Below are 25,221 nucleotides of genomic sequence, written 5' to 3'. Positions count from 1 at the left end.
CTGAGATTTTTGTATGCCCCATGGGATGTTTTTGGTCACAGGTTCAGGAATGGCAAAACAATCACAACATTCCTTTAAAATCAACCCTTCAAATAGCAATGTTGGGCAATTTGGTAAAGCCATCAATCAACAATATAATAATTATCTTGTATCTTTAATGTACAATCTGTAGCTAGTCTGCGATTAGAGAAGTTCATAGTTCATGTGAGACATCACAGCACAGTTGAAAAACACGTGAAAATCAAAGGATGTCTATGGATATAGGTGGGATGGGCCGAGAGTAGCAAACGGTTGGGTTTAAAAAGCTCATGATCAGTACTAGTTATTACTTAAAACACTATATAGATGTCCAAATACTATCCACAATGTTGTGTGTGTATAAATACATAAATACATATGCCTATGTTCAAAAATAAAAAATAAAAAGAAATAGCTACAAAAGTATTTGGTATGTTATGAATTTTTAGATTTTATTCGGATTATATTTTGAACACCTGCCCCCTGAAAAGTCTGTGCAGGGCCCTGTCTCCCACAGATGCCTGAGTCATATATGCTTCATAGCAGTAGCTAAAGCTACAAGGATGTACAGTACTGTACATATCCTGCTCATATCTACAAGGTACACAAAAGGCCTAACACAATGTTGGTTGTGGTCGTAGCCGTTTCATAGCATGGACTGACATTGGCTAATAAATAACTACAGTGCCTTCCGAAAGTATTCACAACCCTTGACGTTTTCCACTTTTTTGTGTTAAAGTGAGATTCAAATGGATTTCATTCTCATTTTTTGTCAACGATCTACACAAAATACTCATCTGATATGGATGAAAATATACTCAAATGACTTTGAGTATAGAGCCAAAAGAAGGAAAATGCTTCACTGTCCCAATAATTACAGAGGGCACTCTATGACATATTGTGAATTTCACAGCCATATCAAATATTGTGGTGCGACAAAAAGCATGCAGGACATATGGATCTCAGAGGATGAAGAAATTAGCCATTAGTCAGCCACCTGACCCATGACCATACCCTTGGGTTTACCTTAGTTGAGGTCGATAAGTCGCTGCAGTTTAGGTCAGTCCTTTCTTCCATAGTCATTGTCAGAAATGTTACAGTTCTGTACTGTATGTATATTCACAGCAACACAATGCTGTATTCACACTGACATATTCAACGTGTTTGTTGGCTCTTTATTTACTCATGACGATAACAATGATATGAGATCAGATCCTGTTATTTAGATGATGGCGCCACCCATAAAATGAGTAGTTGTTTATTTGAATACATCTTTACAAGGACTGAAGTCAGGGGAGATGTGTTATTTCATTTTTTTGATGTCTTCACTATTATTCTACAATGTAGAAAATAGTCAAAATAAAGAAAAACCCTTGAATGAGTAGGTGTGTCCAAACTTTTGACTGGTACTATACATATATATTCTGTGCTCTACAAGGTATACTGCATTTCTTTATATCAACATTTATATAATGATCAGCAAATACAACTCAGCAACACTGCATATTTGGATAAGTGTACTTTATTCATATCATCATATATATAGATATATATGTCTGTTTTCATTTATACAATAATACAGTAAACAGTAGTGTTGCCCAGCTTTATCTGGGTCACAATTACGTTTTCTTTTGGCACCCAGACTTACTTCCTGGAACACATAGACACAGAATTCCTCAATTAAAATTCTAACATTAGAAATATGGAATTATATTTTGATGGTGGGAGACTAAGTTAACCACCACTGTTCAGGGCACAGCTATATTTTCAACCAAAATAAGCTAAAGAACATATCAGAACTGATACCATAACATATTTAAGGCTCTTTAATTTTACCGTTATTTTACCAGGTAAGTTGACTGAGAACACATTCTCATTTAGAGCAACAACCTGGGGAATGGTTACAAGGGAGAGGAATGAGCCAATTGGAAGCTGGGGATGATGGTATGAGGACCAGATTGGGACTTTAGCCAGGACACCAGGATTAACACCTCTACTCTTACGATACGTCCCATGGGATCTTTAGTAACCACAGAGAGTCAGGACACTCCTTTAACATCCCATCGGATAGACGGCAACCTACACAGGGAAATGTCGCCAATCACTGCCCCCCTGGGGCATTGAGATATTTTTTAAGACCAGAGGAAAGAGTACCTTTACTTACCTACTGTTCACCTAACACCTTTTTTGCACTATTGGTTAGAGCCTGTAAGTAAGCATTTCACTGTAAGGTCTACACCTGTTGTATTCGGCGCACGTGACAAATAAACTTCGATTTGATTTGACCACCTACTAGCCTCTCCACCACCACTTCCAGCAGCATCTGGTCTCACATCCAATACCAACTCTGCTTAGTTTAACAGGCAAGCCAGCAGTGGGATGCATGGTGGTATGCTGCTCACTCTTGCCCTTTTCACTATGGACTGCAGGGCTGTTGAGGCTCCGTGGAAAGACATCCAAAATATTCAGACCCCTTGACTTTGACATTTTGTTACATTACTCTAAATTGGCAGATTTTTTTTCTCCCACCATCAATCTACACACAATACTCCATAATGACAAAGTGAAAACAGCATTTTAGAAATGTTAGCAAATGTATAAACATTTTTTAAATATTTGCTATGAAACTTGAAATTGAGCGCAGGTGCATCCTGTTTCCATTGACCATCATTTCTACAACTTGATTGGAGTCCACCTGTGATAAATTAAATTGATTGGACATGATTTAGAAAGGCCTCACAGTTGACAGTGCATGTCAGAGCAAGAACAAAGCAATCGGGTCGAAGGAATTGTCCGTAGAGCGCCGAGATAGGATTGTGTCGAGCCACAGATCTGGGGAAGGGTACCAAAACATTTCTGCAGCATTGAAGGTCCCCAAGAACACAGTGGTCTCCATCATTCTTAAATGAAAGAAGCTTGGAGCCACCAATTCTCTTCCTAGAGTCAAACTGAGCAATCGGGGGAGAAGGGCTTTGGTAAGGGAGGTGACCAAGAACCCGATGGTCACTCTGACAGAGCTCCAGAGTTCATCTGTGTAAATGGGTGAACCTTCCAGAAGGACAACCATCTCTGCAGCACTCCACCAATCAGGCCTTTATGGTCGAGTGGCCATACGGAAGCCACTTCTCAGTAAAAGGCACACGACAGGCTGCTTGGAGCTGGCTGAAAGGCACCTAAAGGACTCTGACCATGAGAAACAAGATTATCTGGTCTGATGAAAGCAAGATTGAACTCTTTGGCCTGAATGCCAAGGGTCACGTCTGGAAAAAGCCTGGCACCATCTCTACAGTAAGGCATGGTGGTGGCAGCAGCATGCTGTGGGAATGTTTTTCAGCGGCAGGGACTGGGAGCCTAGTCAGGATCAAGGGAAAGGCAAAGTACAGAGAGATTCTTGATGAAAACCTGCTCCAGATTGCACAGGACTTCATACTGGGGCGAAAGTTCACCTTCCAACAGGACAACGACCCTAAGCACACAGCCAAGACAACACAGGAGTGGCTTTGGGACAAGTCTCTGAATGACCTTGAGTGGCCCAGCCAGAACCCGGACTTGAACCCGATCTAACATCTCTGGAGAGACCTGAAAAAAGCTGTGCAGCGACGCTCCCCATCCAACCTGACAGAGCTTGATAGGATCTGCAGAGAAGAATATGAGAAACTCAAAAATACAGGTATGCCAAGCTTGAAGAGTCATACCCAAGAAGACTCAAGGCTGTAATCGCTGCCAAAGGTACCTCAACAAAGTACTGAGTAAAGGGTCAATACTTATATAAATATTATGTCTGTTTTTTTTGTATGCATTTTGTATAAAAATCTGTTTTTGCTTTGTCATTGTGGGGTATTGTGTGTAGATTGATAAGGGGAAAAATCTATTTAATTAATTTTAAAATAAGGCTGTAATGTAACAAAATGTGGAAATGTCAAGGGGTCTGAATACTTTCCGAATGCACTGTACATAGGGAATAGGGTGCTATTTGGGACGCAGACTATAGCTCTGTGTTCATAGGCTCTAAGACGGACAAGAACATAGGTGATTCCACCACATTTCTGTTCACAGCTTAAACCACGTTTCAACTCATCGCAATATTCATACAATATGTAAAACACCTGTAAACCTTCTGAAGTTAACGCTTTAAAAGCTTACATGAATGTTTTGTTGTGGCATTTTTTAACATTTTTTTATTGTATCACGGGGGATATGAAAAATAATACTCTTGTATCTTTTAACAAAACAACACTTACTCACACCAAGCATTTTCAGCTGCTCATGCTGAAACTGTCACTTTATGAACACCAATGTGTTTTTTATTTTATTTTGACCTACACTCCATTTTGCATGATAAAAACACTCTTCTAACAGAAAAGTGCAAGAGGAAAATGTCCCAAAATACACTTGGTGAAATAAACAGGTTTTACCATTTGAACCGTTTCCTATAAAAAGAGTACAACAGCTAAAACATTACATGCTGGCAGGATTTTCTAAATTAAACTGGAGTTTAATGCATTTTTCTGTCACATGTTATTTAGTGTAGAATTGCGTTATAAGAGCCCGGTGTTGTGGAGTATAAGTGTTCAAATGAAGGAGGGTTATTGCTCTGACTGTGTCCTGATATTTAATATGGTTTACACTTAGGCTTAGGGTCCATTTGTTTGGATAGTATCAAAATTGTGTATTGAAATGAGGGTAATGGGTTAACACATAAGGGCCACAATGACAACACAAGTTGTTTCCATTGGTGTGAGATCATTACAACCAGTTGGGCAATGATTCAACACTCTCTAGGTATGGTCCACAACACTTTCTAGCACTTTCTATACCATTGGTTCATGGTCACAGAGACAACCAACACCTATCAATGAGATGGGTTCTTGGTGTCAGGTCTTCCATGTTGCTGTTTTTTTCAATGGTTTGCCTCAATTCTTAGTAGTCTCCCGGTGAGTTGGTGAAATGTCATACAAAACATTTTGGGTATGATCGAATGATGGCCATGACTGCGGACCCGACTTTTATCAGACTAATCTTCATAATTAGGCTGCAATATCGTAGCCTGAGTTGCTGAGTACAACAAGAGTACCACACCATTTTGATAGACCGTGGATAAACTGCTAGACACTGTCCTCACAGATCATATCACTTTTCTAAATAATGGTGAATTTTAGTCTGGTCCTCTACAAACTTTGATATATTCTGGCTTTTGACGTGCGTGTTAAGAAGATTTTCTAATATTGTTACCTCAGAAATAAACATTTTAGCTCACTTTCTGGTATAGGTTACTGAAGGTTATTTGGAACACAATTCATTAGGGTACTTGGTTACTGGAGTGACAAGTATATTGTTCAAGTAAAAATGTTTCTTGGCTCAATTTCAATTCATATCTTTGAACCACTTTAACACATTGGTAAACTGTACAGCGGTGTACATGCAACATACATAATATACCTTATGGGTGGTGAGGATGCAATATACCAGAGCGGAGTTATAATGTAATTGCAGAATCTGATGCAAAACTGGTTTACTTGAGGCTAGACCACCTCTTTCTTGTGCGTTGAGGGCATAGAAAAACCTTATTATCAGTTATCAGATCCTCAATGTCTGATCTAAATCAGTATGGATATGTAAGATTTACCCTTGATCTACCATTGATTGCTATAGGGACAATCATTTTTTACTGTATATAATGGGATAAATGAAAGTTAGTCAAAGTAGCACATTTTTTGTTACATTTACAACGCCAACAAAAGCCTTTCATACAATCCATTCATAAGCAATTAACAACACCATCATACATACATCATTCTATGGCTGTCTTAATATAGATAACGCATGTGTTTATAGATTCCAGTGTGCTGTTTAAGGAGGCTTTATGCATTGCAGAATAATGAGTTATGTAGTCTTTATAAACCACCCTCGTAGACCTTTTCCTGCTCATTTAGTATTTCTATAGATGAGCTGAATCACTGACAGTTTCTTTCTCCAACTGCAGCAATATTATGCTGTCAGCATTCCGAGTAAGCAAATAAATAAATACATCACACAACCTCATCCCTTCCGTACGTCCATAGCAAAAAACATCAAATAAAACAGATGGTTAAATCTGAGAATATTTCTAGATAACTCATTCCAAAATAGATTCTCAGGGAACGTCCAATGGAAAGCAAGATGGAGAAGGAAGTGGAGTGGAATGCTGCTGAGAAGAAGTTGAGGAAAGTGAGGGCCGGGGCGACTAGAGGTAGTCATTTATGCTTCAGTCCTAATGAAAGAAAGCCATTTATAGGTGAGTGTTCTATGCTGCGTTCTTGAGTAGAACCAGTGTCCATGCTCCAGCCAAACCTACAAAAAGTGCAAACGGGGGAGTGCTTGTGAAACCAACATTGTCCCGTGAAGTTCACTGTGTTTTGAACAGTTATTGGAATCTCCAGATGTTTCCATGAGAATCACACTCTCCTTTTCAGCTTCATTTGATGAAATTTGATAGTAGATGACAGGTTAATATACTCTCGCAAGAACAACTCCCAGTTTATTGCAGGGGTGATAAGACAGCACATTTTTGTGTGCCATTATCTGGTTCTGGTATGAGAAGACTGTCAGTTTCTGGACAGGAAAGAAGCAAGTCTTTCACCGTAAGAAATGTAGTTTTATGTTTGCTCGTTCTTTCTTTAGATGACTCCTCTGTACACCTAAGAGAGAGAGAAAGAAGTGGATGTATAGTAAATTAGTGTTAATCTTTACATACAGCGAGCTAAGAATAATTATCCTAGTTCCATACTCTTTGTTGTCAAAGATGGTTTTCCATCTCTGAGGTCACATTGATATGAAAAATCTCACCAATTTCCAAGGTTTGAACAATTACACTGCCTCAATGATGTTCAATCTGTTCCTGTAATGGACAAAACATGTAGCATAAATCTATTGACATATCTAGATACAAATTCACCTCACCGCAAAACGACTCATTTATTTTGGCACACGCACACCTGTCAGATATTAAGATCAGTGAATTGATAGATTCAATTAAAAAGATGAATGTCTTTACTTTTCAGAAATGTCATCTAGTGGAGGTGCCAAACTCTCTTCTGTTCCTGTGAAGAGGCCTCCTTCCACTGATTTCAGTTCATCTGATTGATGTTGGTTGCTCCTGGATTTCACCTGTTAGATAAGAGTAATACTTTGTTAAATGCCCAGTGCATTCAAAAACTGAATTTCCTGTGTTCTACCTTATATGTATTTCCACACTGAGATTGGAATAATACTGTGCAATTGTGAAAATTATGATAGTTGTTTGAAAAGACCACCTGAAATGTCTACTTGTTATGGTGGGATGTAGTTTTGGCCTGCCTGGTGACATCGCCATGCTTTAAATTAGTTAATAAACTGATAAGAAAGAGTTCCAAACCTCTCTGCCAACAACATATAGTTTTCCCCTCCCCACCCAGACCCCTCCCAGACAGTCCTAGCTAAATTCTTGCTTGAGAAATTACTCTTTGCTAAAAAGCCATTTTTGTTTTTTGTTACTATTTTCCTTTAAAACAATCACAGTAACGTATTTAATTGTTACCCAGAAATGATTTCATATTTTAAAAAGGCTGCGTTGGACCTTAAAACACCAAGGAAACCCATGTTAACCCACAAACACAAACAAAGTAAAATTCCCTAACAAAAATACAAAAGAGAAGTCAAAGTAGCAGTTACTGGGAAAGTTACTGGGAAAGAAACACCCACAGTCACAGACAAAACAACCATCAAAGACCAAAAAATGTACTTGCAATCAAAGAGATTGACAATTGCCAACAGTCAGGTTCTAAGTTGCAGGTCCTTAGTGTCAAAGAACAGCTCACCTTCCACACAAACAGAACCACGATGGCCGCAATAGGAATTACAAGTAGTGACAGGAGGCTTCTCTCCACTACTTCTGGCAGGAATCTCAGAGGCTCTTTCCCTGTAGGGACAAATGTTTTCGAAAAGGTGCAAGCAAAGGAATCATATGAAATCGGACCATTCAAACCATTTGTATTTGAAAGCTGGCAAATAATTGAAATATATATTTTTTATTTATTTCACCTTTATTTAACTTCTTTGGGACTGGGGGGGCAGTATTGAGTAGCTTGGATGAATAAGGTGCTCAGAGTAAACTGCCTGCTACTCAGGCCCAGTTGCTAATATATGCATATTATTAGTAGATTAGGATAGAAAACACTGAAGTTTCTAAAACCGTTTGAATTATGTCTGAGATAATACATATATTATCACCTAATGTTGTGTTAGATCTTTTTATCAACTTCTTATGAACACTACAAGTTTTGAACTTCTATTTGCAATTTATGACCTGTAGGCCTCAATGATCTGATCTCATACAACTCGTTTATGAGTTAAAAAAAGCATAATGTATCAATTAGTTTGACAATAACAAATACTTAGATGAAACATATTGTGCTATTTATCACAGACTTTGTGTCAAAGTTTAACAAGGACTCTCTCCTCCTCACCAGTGTCATGATCAAAGATATTATCAAAAGCCTCACATACAGTATATCGTTTGGCCATTGTGCTGCCACAGAATGAATTGTGAGCAAGGCCACAAAAACATTTTTTGATCAGAGAGAACTTGTAAATCGGTCAAAATCAACAGGAACACAGCAGGAGGGTTAATGGAGAGGTACTGGTGCCCATCCACCAAAGACAAATAGTCATTTTTAATTCTGGCATATGATAACCACCACATTATATTTTAGACGACTTAACAAGATCGAAACAGAGCTGACTCCTATGACCATATCAGCATTGACCACTATCTGAATATGAGTGAATGCAACAATGATGTAAGATAACATTTACACTTAAAAAAACACTTAAACATTTACCTGATGTGGGGTATTGTGCTGTTATTGTAGTTTCTGATGCCTTTGTTGTTGTTGGACAGGGAGGTGGATCGCATTCTTCTGGCGGATCTCTATTCCAACGGGCCGTGTTTAGAAAATCTTCAACAAACTGAAAATAGTGTCCTGTCTGCCATTTCTCGTCTCTATAGTGGCACTCAAAATCAGACGTGATCACCTCCTATGGATAAAAAAAGGAAAAAATAATCTCAATGATGTGAAATTCAAAACATAAGCATGTTAGCTTTAACTTTCCCCCTCACAATGGTGCTCCCATTTAGCGATGCAGCAAATATTTCAAAGAACACAGCTGGGCAGAGATGTTTGAGCCCAAAATTAAGACATATAGGACAAGGGGGACTTAACTATCCCTATTGGATTATGAGCGAAGTTAATATGAGTAATATGCTTTAACAATTTATTACATCTGCATTACGAACATATTTCTTCACTCTCATGAGACTACAAGAGATCCCCAGGTCCCTTTGTGAATACTTGATCTACCTGACAGATGACCCAGTCCTCACAAGACATTATTGCTGACAACTCAGATGTGAGCTGATGTGGTCACTGGGATATTTGTGCTAAGAACTTTTGTAAACTTGTTTATTAATTTATTCTAGTCTCTTGTATTTCTCTATTTCATGTCAATGGGCCAGAAAGAATTGCATGAATGTATGTGTTATTGGCCAGCTCCACTAGAAGCAGCTAGGTAGTCATCCCAGTCAAAGCCTCTATCCAACAAGTCCTTAGTCAATTCAGTCTTCAATGTTTTGAAGCAGTTGACGTGTTCAACTAACCCATTGCACTATGGGTGGTATGCTTATTGCAATAATTGTAATTGGTAATGACATATTGGTATCATAAATATTATATGTACAGTAATGCACTTCAAAGGTGCATTTTTGAATAGCCATAAACATGTGTCCTCATCAAAATAAACCTGTCACAGTAGCTATCGCAGTTACATTATTAGTATTAGAACCAAAGCACCAAACGTACCAAGTTCTTCATGTGATATCGCGTCTCTTTCAGCATTTCGATCAATATGCTGATATTATATTTGTTGGATGAAATGTTTCCAAACTTGTCTGCTAATCCCCGTAAACTGAGTTCCAAGTGGAAAACATTTAGCGTGACCCAACACATTCCACCCTGAAAAAAGAAAACAATCAGGACATAAGAATCATGGCTACTGGACAGTTTTGACATTTAAAAATTATAGTCCACCCTCTAAAAAAGTCAGGCATCACAGACATTGAATTATATTTTCTAGGAAATACAAACATTTGAAGTTATAATAATAAGTGTAATCATGCTATTGAGAAGAAAACAAAATCTTACCACTTCTTTTGGAATATATGTCACAGGAATCTTGTAATCTTTAGGTATATTTTGTTTCTGTTCAAAAAGACAATATCAAAACATTTTACCAGAAATGTTTGTTACCAAACTACTGATTAACATTAATGCAAATTAGTGTTGCACAGTATATCACAACATCTGCACTTTTTTGATACTATAACATGAAAAACTGTTACTGTCGTCACTTTTCTCAAATGTGTCTCATGTCGTATACTGATTGAGAGGATCAAGTCTGCCTGTCAGTGCAGCCGATGTCCCATTAGTTGACTCCCCACTCATGCTGCACAAAAGTTAACACACTTTAATAATGCAAAAAGGCATGTTGAAATGTTGATACGGTTAATTACTTATTGTAAAACAATGTTCATACAGTCTAGAAAACTGTACAATACAAGATGATACCGGTAGCTTCCAGCTTTGTAGGCTAACTTTCCTTGCTAGCTTACAGATGACGCTGAAATCAATTCACTATCCTAGTACTTTGTTTGTGATGCAAAATATGATGATTTCAAAGCTAATTGTCACCAAAAACTATTAATTCACTTAATCATCTCCATCCAAAGATACTTTCCCCCTTCGTCTGTCACGTCTCTTCCTCACCGAACTAAACGGACTGTGTGGGCGTGTGACTCATCATGAATGACATCATTACTGGGTTTAAAGAGACAGCAGGCACTTTTACAAAAGAAGAGATTGCTACTTCTATGAACATTTTGTTGATCGGTACAATAAAATAAGTCCCAAATGGAAGGGAAACAGATTGTCTGTTATCTGTAGCCATATGAAAGCAACGAAAACACGCTCAAAATTCAATGCATGTACAATATGCATATATCCAATTGAATATATATTGTATATATATATGTATTGTGGATAGACCACCTAGACTACATCTTTGATTTCCCAGTTTATCAATAAAGATTTACAATTCAAATACATGATTCCCATTATGTTATTTAGTTAGATTGGTAAAAACAAAGCTAAATTAATTGTATAATTTATTCATTAATGCAAACATAGCTGGCCCTGAAGCATGTCTACATCAAATTTAAAATGTAATGATATTGAACTCAAAAGATTCCCAACTATTGAAGAGAGCAGTAGCGGAATGTATCTGTCTGGATCAAGTGCCATTCTGTGACTTTGGCTAATACGCCTGTTTTGCCGTGGTATCATGATGGTATCGAGTATCGCAATATTAAACCTGGTATCGGTATCGAAGTAAAAATTCTGGTATTGTGACAACACTAATGCTAATGCAGGAAGTCCAACTGCATTACAATACGCATTAGGATAATAAGTGGTATTAGGAAACAATGACTGAATCTAAATGGATCAATGTATCAAAGTATAAAGTTCAAATGAATTGTGTGCAACTGGCATTGCTACAATGTTACGCATAAGCCTAATGGTCGATTTCGAAAGTATCCCTGGTTGAGAATAAAACTACATACTGGCAGTAACTGGATCGAGACAGCTAAATGCAATAAGAGCATTAGCCAAAGAGCTTTAATTTGCAGTTTTGGTGGCTTGAAGTAGTAAGTACTTCCGAGGACCTTACCAATAGTGAAATGCTTGTGATGTCATCTGTTACAGCATCTCCAAATTCACTTGAGTGAACTCCAAATGTGGTGCACACCAATAAATGGACACAGATGCGTATCCAAATCTGAAAACAAAGAAAGACAAACACAACATCATGAGAAATGTCTACAGATAAATATTCTATTAGCGTAACTAGCTGTTGCCTACAATTGAAGAGTTTCATTTCAAAATGCTATATATCCATTTTCAGAAATGTTGGTATATTAGCTTTTACTGTTTTAAAGACATTCTTAAATAGATTGGTGTGTTTTTTCACTATCTAATTATGGCATGGGGTTGTTAAATGACAGACGTACTGTATTTGTTTAAAATCTGTCACTTGAAGGTTTCATTTCAGAGTATGTAAAGGGGGCGTAACTGGTGACAGGGAAGTCAAACGCAGGAGAGCAGAACTAGGTAATAGCCGGAGCAGTTTAATTCCAAAACCAATGGCATCAAGAAAATAACTTTGGTACAAAACCAGACGTGTACCAGTCAACATGTGCACAAGCACTTACAAACAAACAATACCACACAAAGACATGGGGGGGACAGAGGGTTAAATACACAACACGTAAGAGGTAATGAAAACCAGGTGTGTGTGAAAACAAGACAAAACAAATGGAAAGTGAATCGGCGATGGCTAGAAGACCGGTGACGTCGACCTCCAAACACCGCCCGAACAAGGAGAGGACCCGATTTCGGTAAAAGTCGTGACAGAGACAATCATGTATTTTTGGGGGGGCAAAATGCTACTTTTCCACCTGACTCACTGATAATTGTTTTATAGAGAACAGTACAAATGATACATTTGTGACAAATATTATACTTTTTATAATTCAATACAGATATGAGATTTGTATGTAAAACGTTTTACATTTGAGTAATTTAGTAGATGCTCTTATCCAGAGCAACTTACTGTAAGTGCATTCATCTTTAGCTAATTGGGTAAGACATATCACAGTAAAATATACAGGATACCAACACTTAATTCCAGCTAAACAATGAATATATAGCGTTTTGCAAAAGAACACATTCTTATACACATCTAAAATCTATGAATAAAATATATGATAAACAATCATTTCTATAGAAAAAACATAGCATTTTGAAATAAATTATTTAATTAGACATAATCCACTAAATTGATCAAAGGTAGCAACCTGACACTTAAAAACCATCCTAGGCATGAGAAGTTAAGAGCACGTATCCACACAACTTTATTTTCACCATGGTGATGATACTGTTCCTTTAGAAGTCTGTCTTCAAACACTAGGCTCCGTAAAATAGACGGTGACAGACCATTAGTGCTCTAGTCCTTTCGAGACACAGCTTGACATTATATGGTTGTCATCAGCTAACTTGGATGCTTCTCTTTTGTTATTATCTAATTGGCCCACTTCAATTTTCTGAATTGCAGCCTTGGTATCCAGACCAGGCCTTTCACTGTCTAATGACTAATGCCTGTAGTGTTCCAGGGAGGCCCGTGTGACAGTCTTCCTACACCTCGCCCCTGGGGCATTCCCTCGCTCCTGTCACCCTTTCCCCCATGACAGTCTGAGCATGTTATGGGCAATTCCACAGTAACGGAATTACGCTTTGACCCAGTATTTTCACTTTTAAATGTATGCCAAAAAACCCTCATTGATTTTAAAGTTTAACAAGCCATAAAACTCTTTGAACAAGGACTACTTTTAACAATCGCCACTGAAAAATGTACAAAAACTAATTTAGTGATAAAAAGTTGCAGATGCAAACTTTGGTAATGGAATTATGGTCAAATTTCCCTCAGGGCAGATAACTGTTAAATATCTGCGCCGAATTAAGATTCAACGATGTCTGAAGAAAGAATGGGGTGTCAGCTGTGACACCTTGAGTTTGAAATAATCTCGCTAACACTTTATTTTAAGGAGTCTTTATTACAGTGCAATTACATGTGTAAATACACTGTAACAAGTATTGTAATTAAGTTGAATACTTCAGTTACACTGTAATAACAACATGTAACTGGTGATAATTGCAGTCTGTAATTACAGGGGTGTAACAACAAATGCTTGTTACCATGCTTGTTAAATGTAAAAATTGACATATAAAAATTCTTTAAATTGTTAAATCATTTAATGTTAATTTGAAAATGGGTCAGTTATTTTAACCATCAATGAATTTTTTTTTAGACACATTAATAAACAGTTATGGTCAAATTGTGAGAGAGTCATTCGTGCTTGCCAAATTGTAACCCTATGAAGCTTGTTTGAATAATGGTTTATAAATGCACTTAAAAATGTCATTAGACAAACTGTCAATCATGTAACCTTGCAAGGGTTTTAAACATTCTCACTTTTGGATGGGGATGCATTGGTGCAATTATATATTTATCTAAGGAATTAAGGCATCATGTCAAGATCTGCCCATCTGCGCAACACGTTCGGAATAATGGCGACCTCGAACATGCCCAAGTGTTGAAACTGACTCCATGTAACAGTGTGTAAAGAACGGGATCGAGGTCAGTGTGCAAATTCCAGACATGAAAGATTGCTTTAAAAAAACAAGGTGGTGTGTCAAATGTCAACACACGAGACAGAAAGTACATTTTCATGTAATATGTTTAGCTTTTTTGGATACATTAATTCTTCCTTGACGATTTAGCGTAGGTAGTAAGCTAGCGTTTGGTAGCTAACTGCAGCTAGATATCTATCAAACGTTAGCTAGTTTTTGTTGGGCCTACCAACTAGGCTAGCTAGTTAGTTAAAGAATAGACTTTCCATGCAATCTGTTTTTTTTTGGATTAGCTAGTATGCTAGCTAGCTAGTTTTATAACCTTGACTTGCTAGCTAGCTACCTAAAGTTGGCAAATATGCTATGGTTGCTAGTCACTAGCTAGCTAACGTTAGCTGGGTTCTTCCCTGAACCTTTTTCTAAGGGTATCTGTTAGCTAGTTACTTGTGTCAACACAAACACTATTGTTGCTAGCTGGATAACGTGAGAACTAGCTAGCTATGTGCATAAACCACAGAAATCATGAGGATGATAACTTGGGGTAATGAATAGTGTCTATGCTAAATTGTCATACATTCATCTTCTCTACCAGAGATTCCCACAAGGTCTCAGACTCCAGGATGGGAAAATGCTTAAAAGAAAGAAACAGATGAGGTCAGAGACAGAGTTGTCCCTTGTTACTTGTAATGTTAAAAGGGAAAGAAAAAGACAATCCCGTATTTCTAAATTAGCTAGCTATCTAGGCTACTCACCATAATTTAGGCTAAAGATTTGAGTCACCACTAGAATAGTTGTTTTTCTGTTATAGGCCTATATCTTAGTTTAATCTAATTAATACAAATGTTAATCTAACAATACAAATCTGTATTATCTCGTAAGTAAATAAGTAATTATATAGATATTGATCATAGCTCACTATAAAGTTACACTTACTTTAAAATAGCTAAATCCTGTGTAACCAGCAACAATCTTGTACTTTTTCCAATATTACAGATATGCTCCCGGTGGTATATTACTGTGTATATTTTCTTACTTGGTCGGTGCATTCAGAAGCTGACGATTAGATTGTCAGAAAAGGTAACGTACTTTGTAGGTACATACTAATTGAAAGTATCCCCTCAAGATATCCTCAATTTTAACAAGCTAAATCTTGTGTAACACCTATTAATTGCATTGTACATATTAATGTCATTTTCCTCATTTTTGATACCGATTTTGGGTAATTCCGTTACCAAATTGGTAACGTAATTCCGAGATTTAATCACTGAATAATTCATAAACAAAATTGTTGTTATCAGTAAAAACACTAACTCTCCTCTTCCATCCTATCATCTCTTCCCTCCGCTCAAACCTTCTCCCACCTATCTCCTGATTCTGCCTCCTCAACCCTCCTCTCCTCCCTCTCTGCATCCCTTGACTCTCTATGTCCCCTATCCTCCAGGCCGGCTCGGTCCTCCCCTCCCGCTCCGTGGCTCGATGACTCATTGCGAGCTCACAGAACAGGGCTCCGGGCAGCCGAGCGGAAATGGAGGAAAACTCGCCTCCCTGCGGACCTGGCATCCTTTCACTCCCTCCTCTCTACATTTTCCTCCTCTGTCTCTGCTGCTAAAGCCACTTTCTACCACGCTAAATTCCAAGCATCTGCCTCTAACCCTAGGAAGCTCTTTGCCACCTTCTCCTCCCTCCTGAATCCTCCGCCCCCTCCCCCCCTCCTCCCTCTCTGCAGATGACTTCAAAGTCAAACGACACCGCTTGCTCACACTGCCCTACCCTGTGCTCTGACCTCTTTCTCCCCTCTCTCTCCAGATGAAATCTCGCGTCTTGTGACGGCCGGCCGCCCAACAACCTGCCCGCTTGACCCTATCCCCTCTCTTCTCCAGACCATTTCCGGAGACCTTCTCCCTTACCTCACCTCGCTCATCAACTCATCCCTGACCGTTTAATCTGAAAAAACCTACACTCGATCCCTCCGATGTCAACAATTACAGACCAGTATCCCTTCTTTCTTTTCTCTCCAAAACTCTTGAACGTGCCGTCCTTGGCCAGCTCTCCCGCTATCTCTCTCTGAATGACCTTCTTGATCCAAATCAGTCAGGTTTCAAGACTAGTCATTCAACTGAATCACGGAGCGCTCCGCACTGCTAAAGCTAACTCTCTCTCCTCTGCTCTCATCCTTCTAGATCTATCGGCTGCCTTCGATACTGTGAACCATCAGAACCCTCTCCGAGTTGGGCATCTCCGGGCACGCTTGGATTGCGTCCTACCTGACAGGTCGCTCCTACCAGGTGGCGTGGCGAGAATCTGTCTCCTCACCACGCGCTCTCACCACTGGTGTCCCCCAGGGCTCTGTTCTTGGCCCTCTCCTATTCTCGCTATACACCAAGTCACTTGGCTCTGTCATAACCTCACATGGTCTCTCTTATCATTGCTATGCAGACGACACACAATTAATCTTCTCCTTTCCCCCTTCTGATGACCAGGTCACTAACATCAAGGCGGTGGCCCGTTCCTGTCCAAGTTGAAGCCCTGCCTCACACATCCGCTCCAAGACCATGGTGCTTGCCTACTGCAACTCGAGCTGTGAGGGGAACGGCACCATCAGTACCTCCAGGCTCTGATCAGGCCCTGGCTTCCACACCCAAACAAGGGCACTGCGTTCATCCACCTCTGGCCTGCTCGCCTCCCTACCACTGAGTTCATCCACCTCTGGCCTGCTCGCCTCCCTACCACTGAGGAAGTACAGCTCAGCCCAGTCAAAACTGTTCGCTGCCCTGGCCCCCCAATGGTGGAACAAACTCCTCACGACGCCAGGACAGCGGAGTCAATCACCACCTTCCGGAGACACCTGAAACCCCACCTCTTTAAGGAATACCTAGGATAGGTTAAGTAATCCCTCTCACCCCACCCCCCTAAGTTTTAGATGCACTATTGTTAAGTGACTGTCCCACTGGATGTCATAAGGTGAATGCACCAATTTGTAAGTCGCTCTGGATAAGAGCGTCTGCTAAATGACTTAAATGTAAATGTAAATGGTAGGTCTGCCTTTACGTGTTACTTCAGTGAACTTACATTATTCTCCCTCCTGAGGGAGAGAAATTAGAAAATATCTTAAAGATAAGTGGGTTTTTGGTCACGGAATTTCAAGACAGTATTTCTTAAACTTACAGAAGGTAGACAATTTCTCCAAAATGAAATATAAATGTTTACATTAGTTGGTAGTGGTCTTTAACTCAACATTATTGTAATTTGATGTATTTCTGATACCTTGAGACTTTCTGGTAGATGTTTTCTAAAATGTATGCACACATGACTGTAATTGCTTTGGATTAAGGCGCCTACTAAATGGCATCTATTATTATTATATATTCAGACCCCTTTTCCATATGTTTATCCAGAAATCAAAGTCTCAACATATGGCACTTTTTTTACATGGAAAATATTTTAAACATGTATCTATGCCATTTCTCAAAACTATAGCCTCTTAGCTTTCATTTGACATGCTCCTATGAACTTCAGATGTTGGTGCTCATGGGTCCTTTTCGATGGAAATTCCCTTATGCAACAGACCGACCTGACCCACACCTTACCCCCTCATAGCCCAGACAAAAACCCAAAATTAGGAAGGTGTTCTGAATGTTTTGAGCATTGTGTATATTATCAAGGGGCGGTTGCACCAGTTGGTTGTAAGTGGGTCATAACTCTACATCCAACGTAAAATGCACTCAATGCCGGACCTACAAATTTGACTTGTGGCAACACATGGGTGTAAGCCCGTCTAGAGGTATGACTGGGCGTAGATTGTACGCCTAGTAGAGAGCAGGCGTAGGTTTTCAAATTGGGACTATAGTCATCATGATACACACAGAAATTAATAGCAATCTATATTTTCAAAAGGATGTGAGTCTCGTGTTCATATTTCACAACCTCCACATAGTTTTTGAGTTTTTGAGTTGCCTATGAGTCGATAGCAAATACACCTGATTTATTCTACATTATAGCATTCTGCCCTTTTCTGATCAGTGATAGATTAGCAAATAAATAGATTAGCTACCACCACTATTTATTAGACCAGCCAGAAATAAAATAACCGCATATATGCTACAGACGGAGATTCAGTAAAATCAAATCAAATTGATTGATTATCCGACAAGTCAAGGGCATTTGGTTGGGATAAAGGCTACTACGCGTGTGAAGAGCAAAATAATCAACTTGTAGCAAAGTCTTCTGACCAGTGCTAAACAAGGTAGACTAAAGATTATGATCATGAGCACTCACCTCAATATAGCTCATTTTAACCAAATATCCAAGCAGAGATTCAGTGAAAAACATTTGACATATCAAGATGAGTCCCCACACTTGTCTCAATCAATCAAAAAACGGTGGTGAAATGATACACTGCATGACCAAAAGTATGTGGAAACCTGCTCGTCAAACATCTCATTCCAAAATCATGGCATTGATATGGAGTTGTATGCTTTTATGCTACAACAGCCTCCACACGTCTGGGAAGGCTTTCCACTAGATGTTGGAACATTGCTGTGGGGACTTGCTTCCATTCAGCCACAAGAGCATTGGTGAAGTCGGGCACTGATGTTGGGTGATTAGGCCTGGCTCGCAGTCGGCATTCCAATTCATCCCAAAGGTGAATACGATGGGGTTGAGGTCAGGGATCTGTGCAGACGAGTCAAGTTCTTCCACACTGATCTCAACAAACCATTTCTGTATGGACCTCGCTTTGTGCACGAGGGCATTGTTATATTGAACCAGAAAAGAGCCTTCCCCTAACTGTTGCCACAAAGTTGGAAGCACAGAATGGTTTAGAATGTTATTGAATGCTGTAGCATTAAGATCTCCCTCCACTGGAACTAAGGGGCCGAGCCCGAACCATGAAAAACCTCCCCAGAACATTATTCCTCCTCCACAAACTTTACAGTTGGCACTATGCATTGGAGCAGGTAGCGTTCTCCTGGCATCTGCCAAACCCAGATTTGTCCGTTGGACCGCCAGATGGTGAAGCGTGATTCATCATTCCAGAGAATGTGTTTCCACTGCTCCAGAGTCCAGTGTACACCACTCCAGCCGACTCTTGGCATTGTGCAAGCTTATCTTAGGCACGTGTGTGGCTGCCTGGCCATGGAAACCCATTTCATGAAGCTTCTGACGAAGAGTTATTGTGCTGACGTTGCTTCCAGAAGCAGTTTGGAACTTGGTAGTGAGTGTTGCAACCGAAAACAGCAGATTTTAATGTGTTACGTGCTTCAGCACTCAGTAGTCCCGTTCTATGAGCTTGTGTGGCCTACCAGTTCGCAGCTGAGCTGTTGTTGCTCACTTCACAATAACAGCACTTACAGTTGACCGGGGGAGCTCTAGTAGGGAAGAAAATGTATGAACTGAATTCTTGGAAAGGTAGCATCCTATGACGGTGCCGCGTTGAATGTCACTGAGCTCTTTAGTAAGGCCATTCTGCTGCCAATGTTTGTCTATGGAGAATGCATGATTGTGTGCTCGATTTAATACACCTGTCAGCAACGGGTGTGGCTGAAATAGCCGAATCCACTAATTTGAAGGGTTGTCCACATACTTTTGTATATAGTGTAGTTGACCACACACGGCTATTGCTTTAAATGATTTAAGACTTTGGGAGTTTTGGTAAGCAACAATTTGATACATGCCTTCAATTGCATTAACCTAATTTATTCCAATATTTTCGCCATTCAGTGATATTCGTACTCCCAGTAATTATTTATTGATCCATCCAGTTGTAGTGCATGTATAGTGGTGGGCTTTGCAAAGTGATGGGCGAAGTGACAGCATCGCAATGTTTAGAAATGCCACAAGGATGGTATGAATGTGCATTGCTTATGCCAGACTTAGCAACCATTAGTCTCATTTTGATTGTTGCAACAGGTGTAAATTCTGATCCCGAAGTCGGACATAGCTACGCCCGACCTAGCATTTAAGACCAACTTATTTACACTGATGTGCTATTAGCAAAAAGCATTATCACCTGTACCCCAACTGATGCATGGGGTTTTTACATCTGCATTTACCCCATTGGACACAAAATCCTGATTGTTATTATTAATAATTTTATCATACAGGTGAATATATATAAATAATAATACATAATAATAATAATAATAATAAAATGTTTGTTGTTTCTATTACAAAGTATGTTATTGCCCTTTTAAGGACATTGCCCCTTTAAGAGCTCTGTTAGTAGCTACACCTAAGCCATGCTTGAAACTCCATGCTACACAAGCAGATGAAGGAGTAGAGAAATAAATGTGGTAGCAATAAACTGTTATCCCTCTTTTTTTAACAAAGGACAAAACTATTTTCAAAAGGTAAAGTCCCAGGTTTCACCTGCTAGGTAAAGTCCCCCCTTATCTCAGCTCGCTGGTCACCATAGCAGCACCCGCCTGTAGCACGTATGTCTCTCTGGTCACCCCCAAAACAAATTATTCCTTTGGCCGCCTGTCCTTCCAGTTCTCTGCTGCCAATGACTGGAACGAACTACAAAAACTGGAAACCCTCACTAGCTTTAAGCAGCTCACAGATTACTGCACCTGTACATAGCCCATCTATAATTTAGCCCAAACAACAACCTCTTTCCCTAATGTATTTATTTATTTAGCTCCTTTGCACCCCATTATTTCGATCTCTACTTTGCACATTCTTCCACTGCAAATCAACCAATCCAGTGTTTTACTTGCTATATTGTATCGACTTCGCCACCATGGCCTTTTTTGCCTTTACCTCCCTTATCTCAGCTCACTTGCTCACATTGTATATAGACTTATTATTCTACTGTATTATTGACTGTATGTTTGTTTTACTCCATGTGTAACTCTGTGTCGTTGTATGTGTCGAACTGCTTTGCTTTATCTTGGCCAGGTAGCAATTGTAAATGAGAACTTGTTCTCAACTTGCCTACCTGGTTTAATAAAGGTTAGATAAATAAATAAATAAAATAATTAAAAATCCACAATCAGGCATGTCAGTTCAGTGCACACATGGTAACAGATAAAATACAATATTTGAGAATACATATTTCGTAGATAAGACATGCTTTTGTCTGGAGATTTTATTGTGGATCTACAATGATCTCAAAAACAATCTCTCCACAATCCATATGAGGAAAATCTGTTGCAGTGGCGGAGAACTTTATGCTTCAAACAAAGGAAATAAAACCCAGGTGTTGTGGTCATTATTTTACAATTAGCTATACCACAATTGAGCAAAAGTTCAAACTACTTTGGTGTAGCACTTGGTCTTAAAAAAGTGTCACGTGAGGCAGGAAAATGCCAGGCCCTGGTGGAACAGATGCCTGGGGACTATACACAGTGGCAAACTGTCACTGGTAAGATTAGGAAATGGGTATAATAGTATCATACAGTGGCTTTGACATCTGGCTTTGAATAAACTGAGAGAACACAATGGTGTCAGAGTCTTGTGAGGGATGTTATGAGGGCTACTTCAGAGATTCAGCATGAATTGAGATTCTGTTTGAATCCAAAAAAAAATCAGATTGGAATGAAAAATTAAAGACAGTAGAATAGTTCAGGGAACAATATTAATGACAAAAGTCTTGTAAAAAAGACCCCTTATAGGGCAAATCAAGTTTGACATGTTAAATAGTTAATTATAGACTTTAGGAGCATTTTTATAAACCTTGAATACACTACAAGTTCACATTTCCAGCTGTGCATTTACTGCAACAGGGTTATCAAATTAAGATCCACCATCTGAATATGATTGGAATTTGTTTCCGGTAACTGCTGGGGTGAAGTGATCTTATCTGTAATTTGCATATTCTGGAGGACATTCCTGAAATATGATAAATCAGTCGTTTAGAGATGGTAAAGTTATGTTATCACTCAAAAGTTATTCCGATTCAAGTTTACTGTAAAAACAAGGTAGTTACATATGATATAGTTGTTTTTAACCAAGAAACTTCATGTAAATTAAAATCCGGTAGTGTATAACCTTTATAATTACTATGTAGTTACAATGTAACAACTTTTTCAGACACTACCCTTACTAGGTTAAATGAGACAGGAGAGCACTAGGTATAACATCTTTACCAACCCACTCTGTAATTACAATATTGTTACAAGTGAATATATAAATATAAATATATTGACAATGTACTTACCCAGGAGCAAGCAACATAATGTAAAGTGAAGTGCCATTTTGTATTACTTGTAGTTACAATGTAACAACCTTTGCAGGCAACAGGCTAACCAGGAGAAAAATAACATTTTCCCGTTTGACTTTTCTAATATGGATTTGAAAAATATTCATATTCAAACTATTAAAATTCAAAACAATAACTATTATTAACACGTAATAACTAGTTAGTAAAACATAGTAGGTAACAGCTAGCTAAGCACTGGCACAATGTCAACACGTTTTCCAACACGGTCACTGGTTTAATCAGGAAGTGCATAGAGGATGCTGTCCCTACAGTGACAATTAGAACATATCCCAATCCAAAGAATGTGGATGAATGGCAGCATGCACGCAAAACTGAAAGCGCGAACCACCGCATTTAACTCTGTACCTGTCCATGTTCCCAGTCAACTTACCAAACAGACCATCCATGACCTCTATAAGTCAATCAGAGACAAAAATACATCATAGGGAAAACTTCAATGGCTCAGACACAAGACGCATGTGGCAGGGATTCCAGACAATCACGGATTATCAAGGGAAAACTAGCCACGTCACAGACAGACATCGACGCCCCACTCTCAGGAAAACACACCTCCGTCTTGGCTGTAACCGACATGAGTTGGACTTTCAAGTGTGTTAACCCTCGCAAGGCTGCCAGGATGGACGGCATTCCAGGCCTCATCCTCAGTGCATGTGCAGACTAGCTGGCTGGAGTGTTTACGGACATTTTCAACCTCACCCTATCCCAGTCTGTTGTCCCCACTTGCTTCAAGATGTCCACCATTGATTGTTCATGTAACCAAGCAAGCTAAGGTAACTGAACTAAATGAATATCGACCTGTAGCACTCACCTCTGTCAAGATGAAGTGCTTTGAGAGGCTGGTCAATGACCATATCCCCTCCACCTTGCCAGACACACTAGACCAGGGGTATTAAACTCTTATACTATGAGGTCCAGAGCCTGCTGGTTTTCTGTTCTACCTGATAATTCATTGCACCCACCAGGTCTAAATCAGTCCCTGATTATAGGGGAACAATTAAAAACGCAGCGGAACTGTCTTTGTGGTCCAGAGTTGAGTTTGAGGACCCTAGACCCACTACAGTTTGCATACCGCCCCAACAGCTCCACGAACAACGCAATTGCTGTTGCACTGCACACCACCCTATCCCGCCTGGACAAGAGGAATGCCTATGTGAGAATGTTGTTCATCGACACCAGCTCTGCTTTGAACACCATAGTGCCCCCAAGATTGTCACTAAGCTCAGGGCCCTGGGTCTGAAACCCTCCCTCTGCAACTGGGTGTTAGACTACCTGATGGGCCGACTTCAATTGGTGAGGGTAGCCAACAACACCTCCGCCACTCTTAATCTCAACGTGGAGGACCTGAAATGGTCCCACCACACTGACACCATGGTGAAGGTGCAACAGCGCCTCTACAACCTCAGATGCCTAAACAAAACAAAAAATGAAAACCCCCAAACTTCTAAAGATGCACCATTGAGAGCATTCTGTTGGGCTGCATCCCTGCCCGATGCGGAATCTACACCGCCGTCAACCAAATGGCACTCCACAGGGTGGTGCGTTCAGCCCAACGCATCACCGGGGGCCGGCTTCCTGCCCTCCAGGACACTTACCGAACTTGGTGTCAAAGGAACCTCAGACACCAAAGTTCACTGTTCACTCTCCTACCATCTCACGGAAAGAGACAGTACAGCTGCATCAAAGCCAAAAAACTGAAAAACAACTTCTATCTCCAGGCCATCAGACTGTTGCACAGCCACCATGTCATCTCCTGTAATAAGTGAGAGTATTAAGTAGAGGCAAAGATGAAGGGGAAGAGAGCGGTTAAATAAGGCTGTTTAAGCCTCGAGACAATTGAGACATGGATTGTGTATGTGTGTCATTCAGAGGGTGAATGGGCAAGACAAAATATTTAATTGCCTTTGAATGGGGTATGGTAGTAGGTACCTGGCGAACCGGTTGAGTGTGTCAAGAACCACAACGCTGTTGGGTTTTTCAATCTCAACAGTTTCCCGTGTGTGTCAAGCATTGGAGTCAACATGGGCCAGCATCCCTGTGGAGCTCTTTCAACAACTTGTAGAGTCCATGCCTGTAAGAATTGGGTCTGTTCCGAGGGCAAAAGGGTCTGAAAATCAATATTAGGAACGTATTCAGACCTCTTGACCTTTTTACGTTGCAGCCTTTTTATAAAATGGATTAAATCATCAATCTACACACAATAGCCCATAATGACAAAGCAAAAACGGGTATCATTCTTTTGCAAATGTATCAACAACCCCCCCCAGAAATATCACATTTACTTAGCAATTCAGACCCTACTTTGTTGAAGCACATTTGGCAGTGATTAAAGCCTCAAGTCTTCTTGGGTATGACGCTACAAGCTTGGCACACCTGTATTTGGGGAGTTTCCCTCATTCTTCTCTGCAGATCTCTCACAGCTATTTTCAGGTCTCTTAAGAGATGTTCCATCGGGTTCAAGTGATGGAAGGTGAACTTTTGCCCCAGTCTGAGGCCCTGAGTGCTCTCAAGCAGATTTTCATCAAGGATCTCTGTACTTTGCTCCAGCTACAAAATGAAAACAAGGTAAGTTGGGAAGTAATAGTAATTGGAGATGAAATTACATTTTTTAACAAATCGAACACACATTTTCATAAAGAACTTAAATGAATGCTTCCTTGTTTGCTT

General features: G+C 39.6%; 1 protein-coding gene across 1 annotated transcript in view; it reads right to left on the bottom strand.

Annotated features, from left to right (window-relative positions):
* Nucleotides 1-4,179: 4,179 nt before the first annotated feature.
* Nucleotides 4,180-25,221, bottom strand: part of LOC124003995 (kit ligand-like) — a 34,088-nt gene continuing 13,046 nt past the window's right edge. Inside the window, exons 2-9 of the mRNA XM_046312716.1 lie at nucleotides 11,818-11,925; nucleotides 10,236-10,292; nucleotides 9,894-10,046; nucleotides 8,877-9,072; nucleotides 7,854-7,954; nucleotides 7,052-7,164; nucleotides 6,844-6,895; nucleotides 4,180-6,695 (exon numbers count right to left, since the gene is read on the bottom strand). Of these exons, the coding sequence (XP_046168672.1) occupies nucleotides 6,865-6,895; nucleotides 7,052-7,164; nucleotides 7,854-7,954; nucleotides 8,877-9,072; nucleotides 9,894-10,046; nucleotides 10,236-10,292; nucleotides 11,818-11,925 (759 nt within the window). The 3' untranslated portion in view covers nucleotides 4,180-6,695; nucleotides 6,844-6,864. The remainder of the gene's footprint in view (nucleotides 6,696-6,843; nucleotides 6,896-7,051; nucleotides 7,165-7,853; nucleotides 7,955-8,876; nucleotides 9,073-9,893; nucleotides 10,047-10,235; nucleotides 10,293-11,817; nucleotides 11,926-25,221) is intronic.

Source organism: Oncorhynchus gorbuscha, linkage group LG02 (assembly GCF_021184085.1).
Source record: "Oncorhynchus gorbuscha isolate QuinsamMale2020 ecotype Even-year linkage group LG02, OgorEven_v1.0, whole genome shotgun sequence".
Classification (NCBI taxonomy): domain Eukaryota; kingdom Metazoa; phylum Chordata; class Actinopteri; order Salmoniformes; family Salmonidae; genus Oncorhynchus; species Oncorhynchus gorbuscha.
The sequence above is the reverse complement of the archived record's forward strand: the minus strand, read 5'-3'. Positions and strand labels throughout refer to the sequence as shown.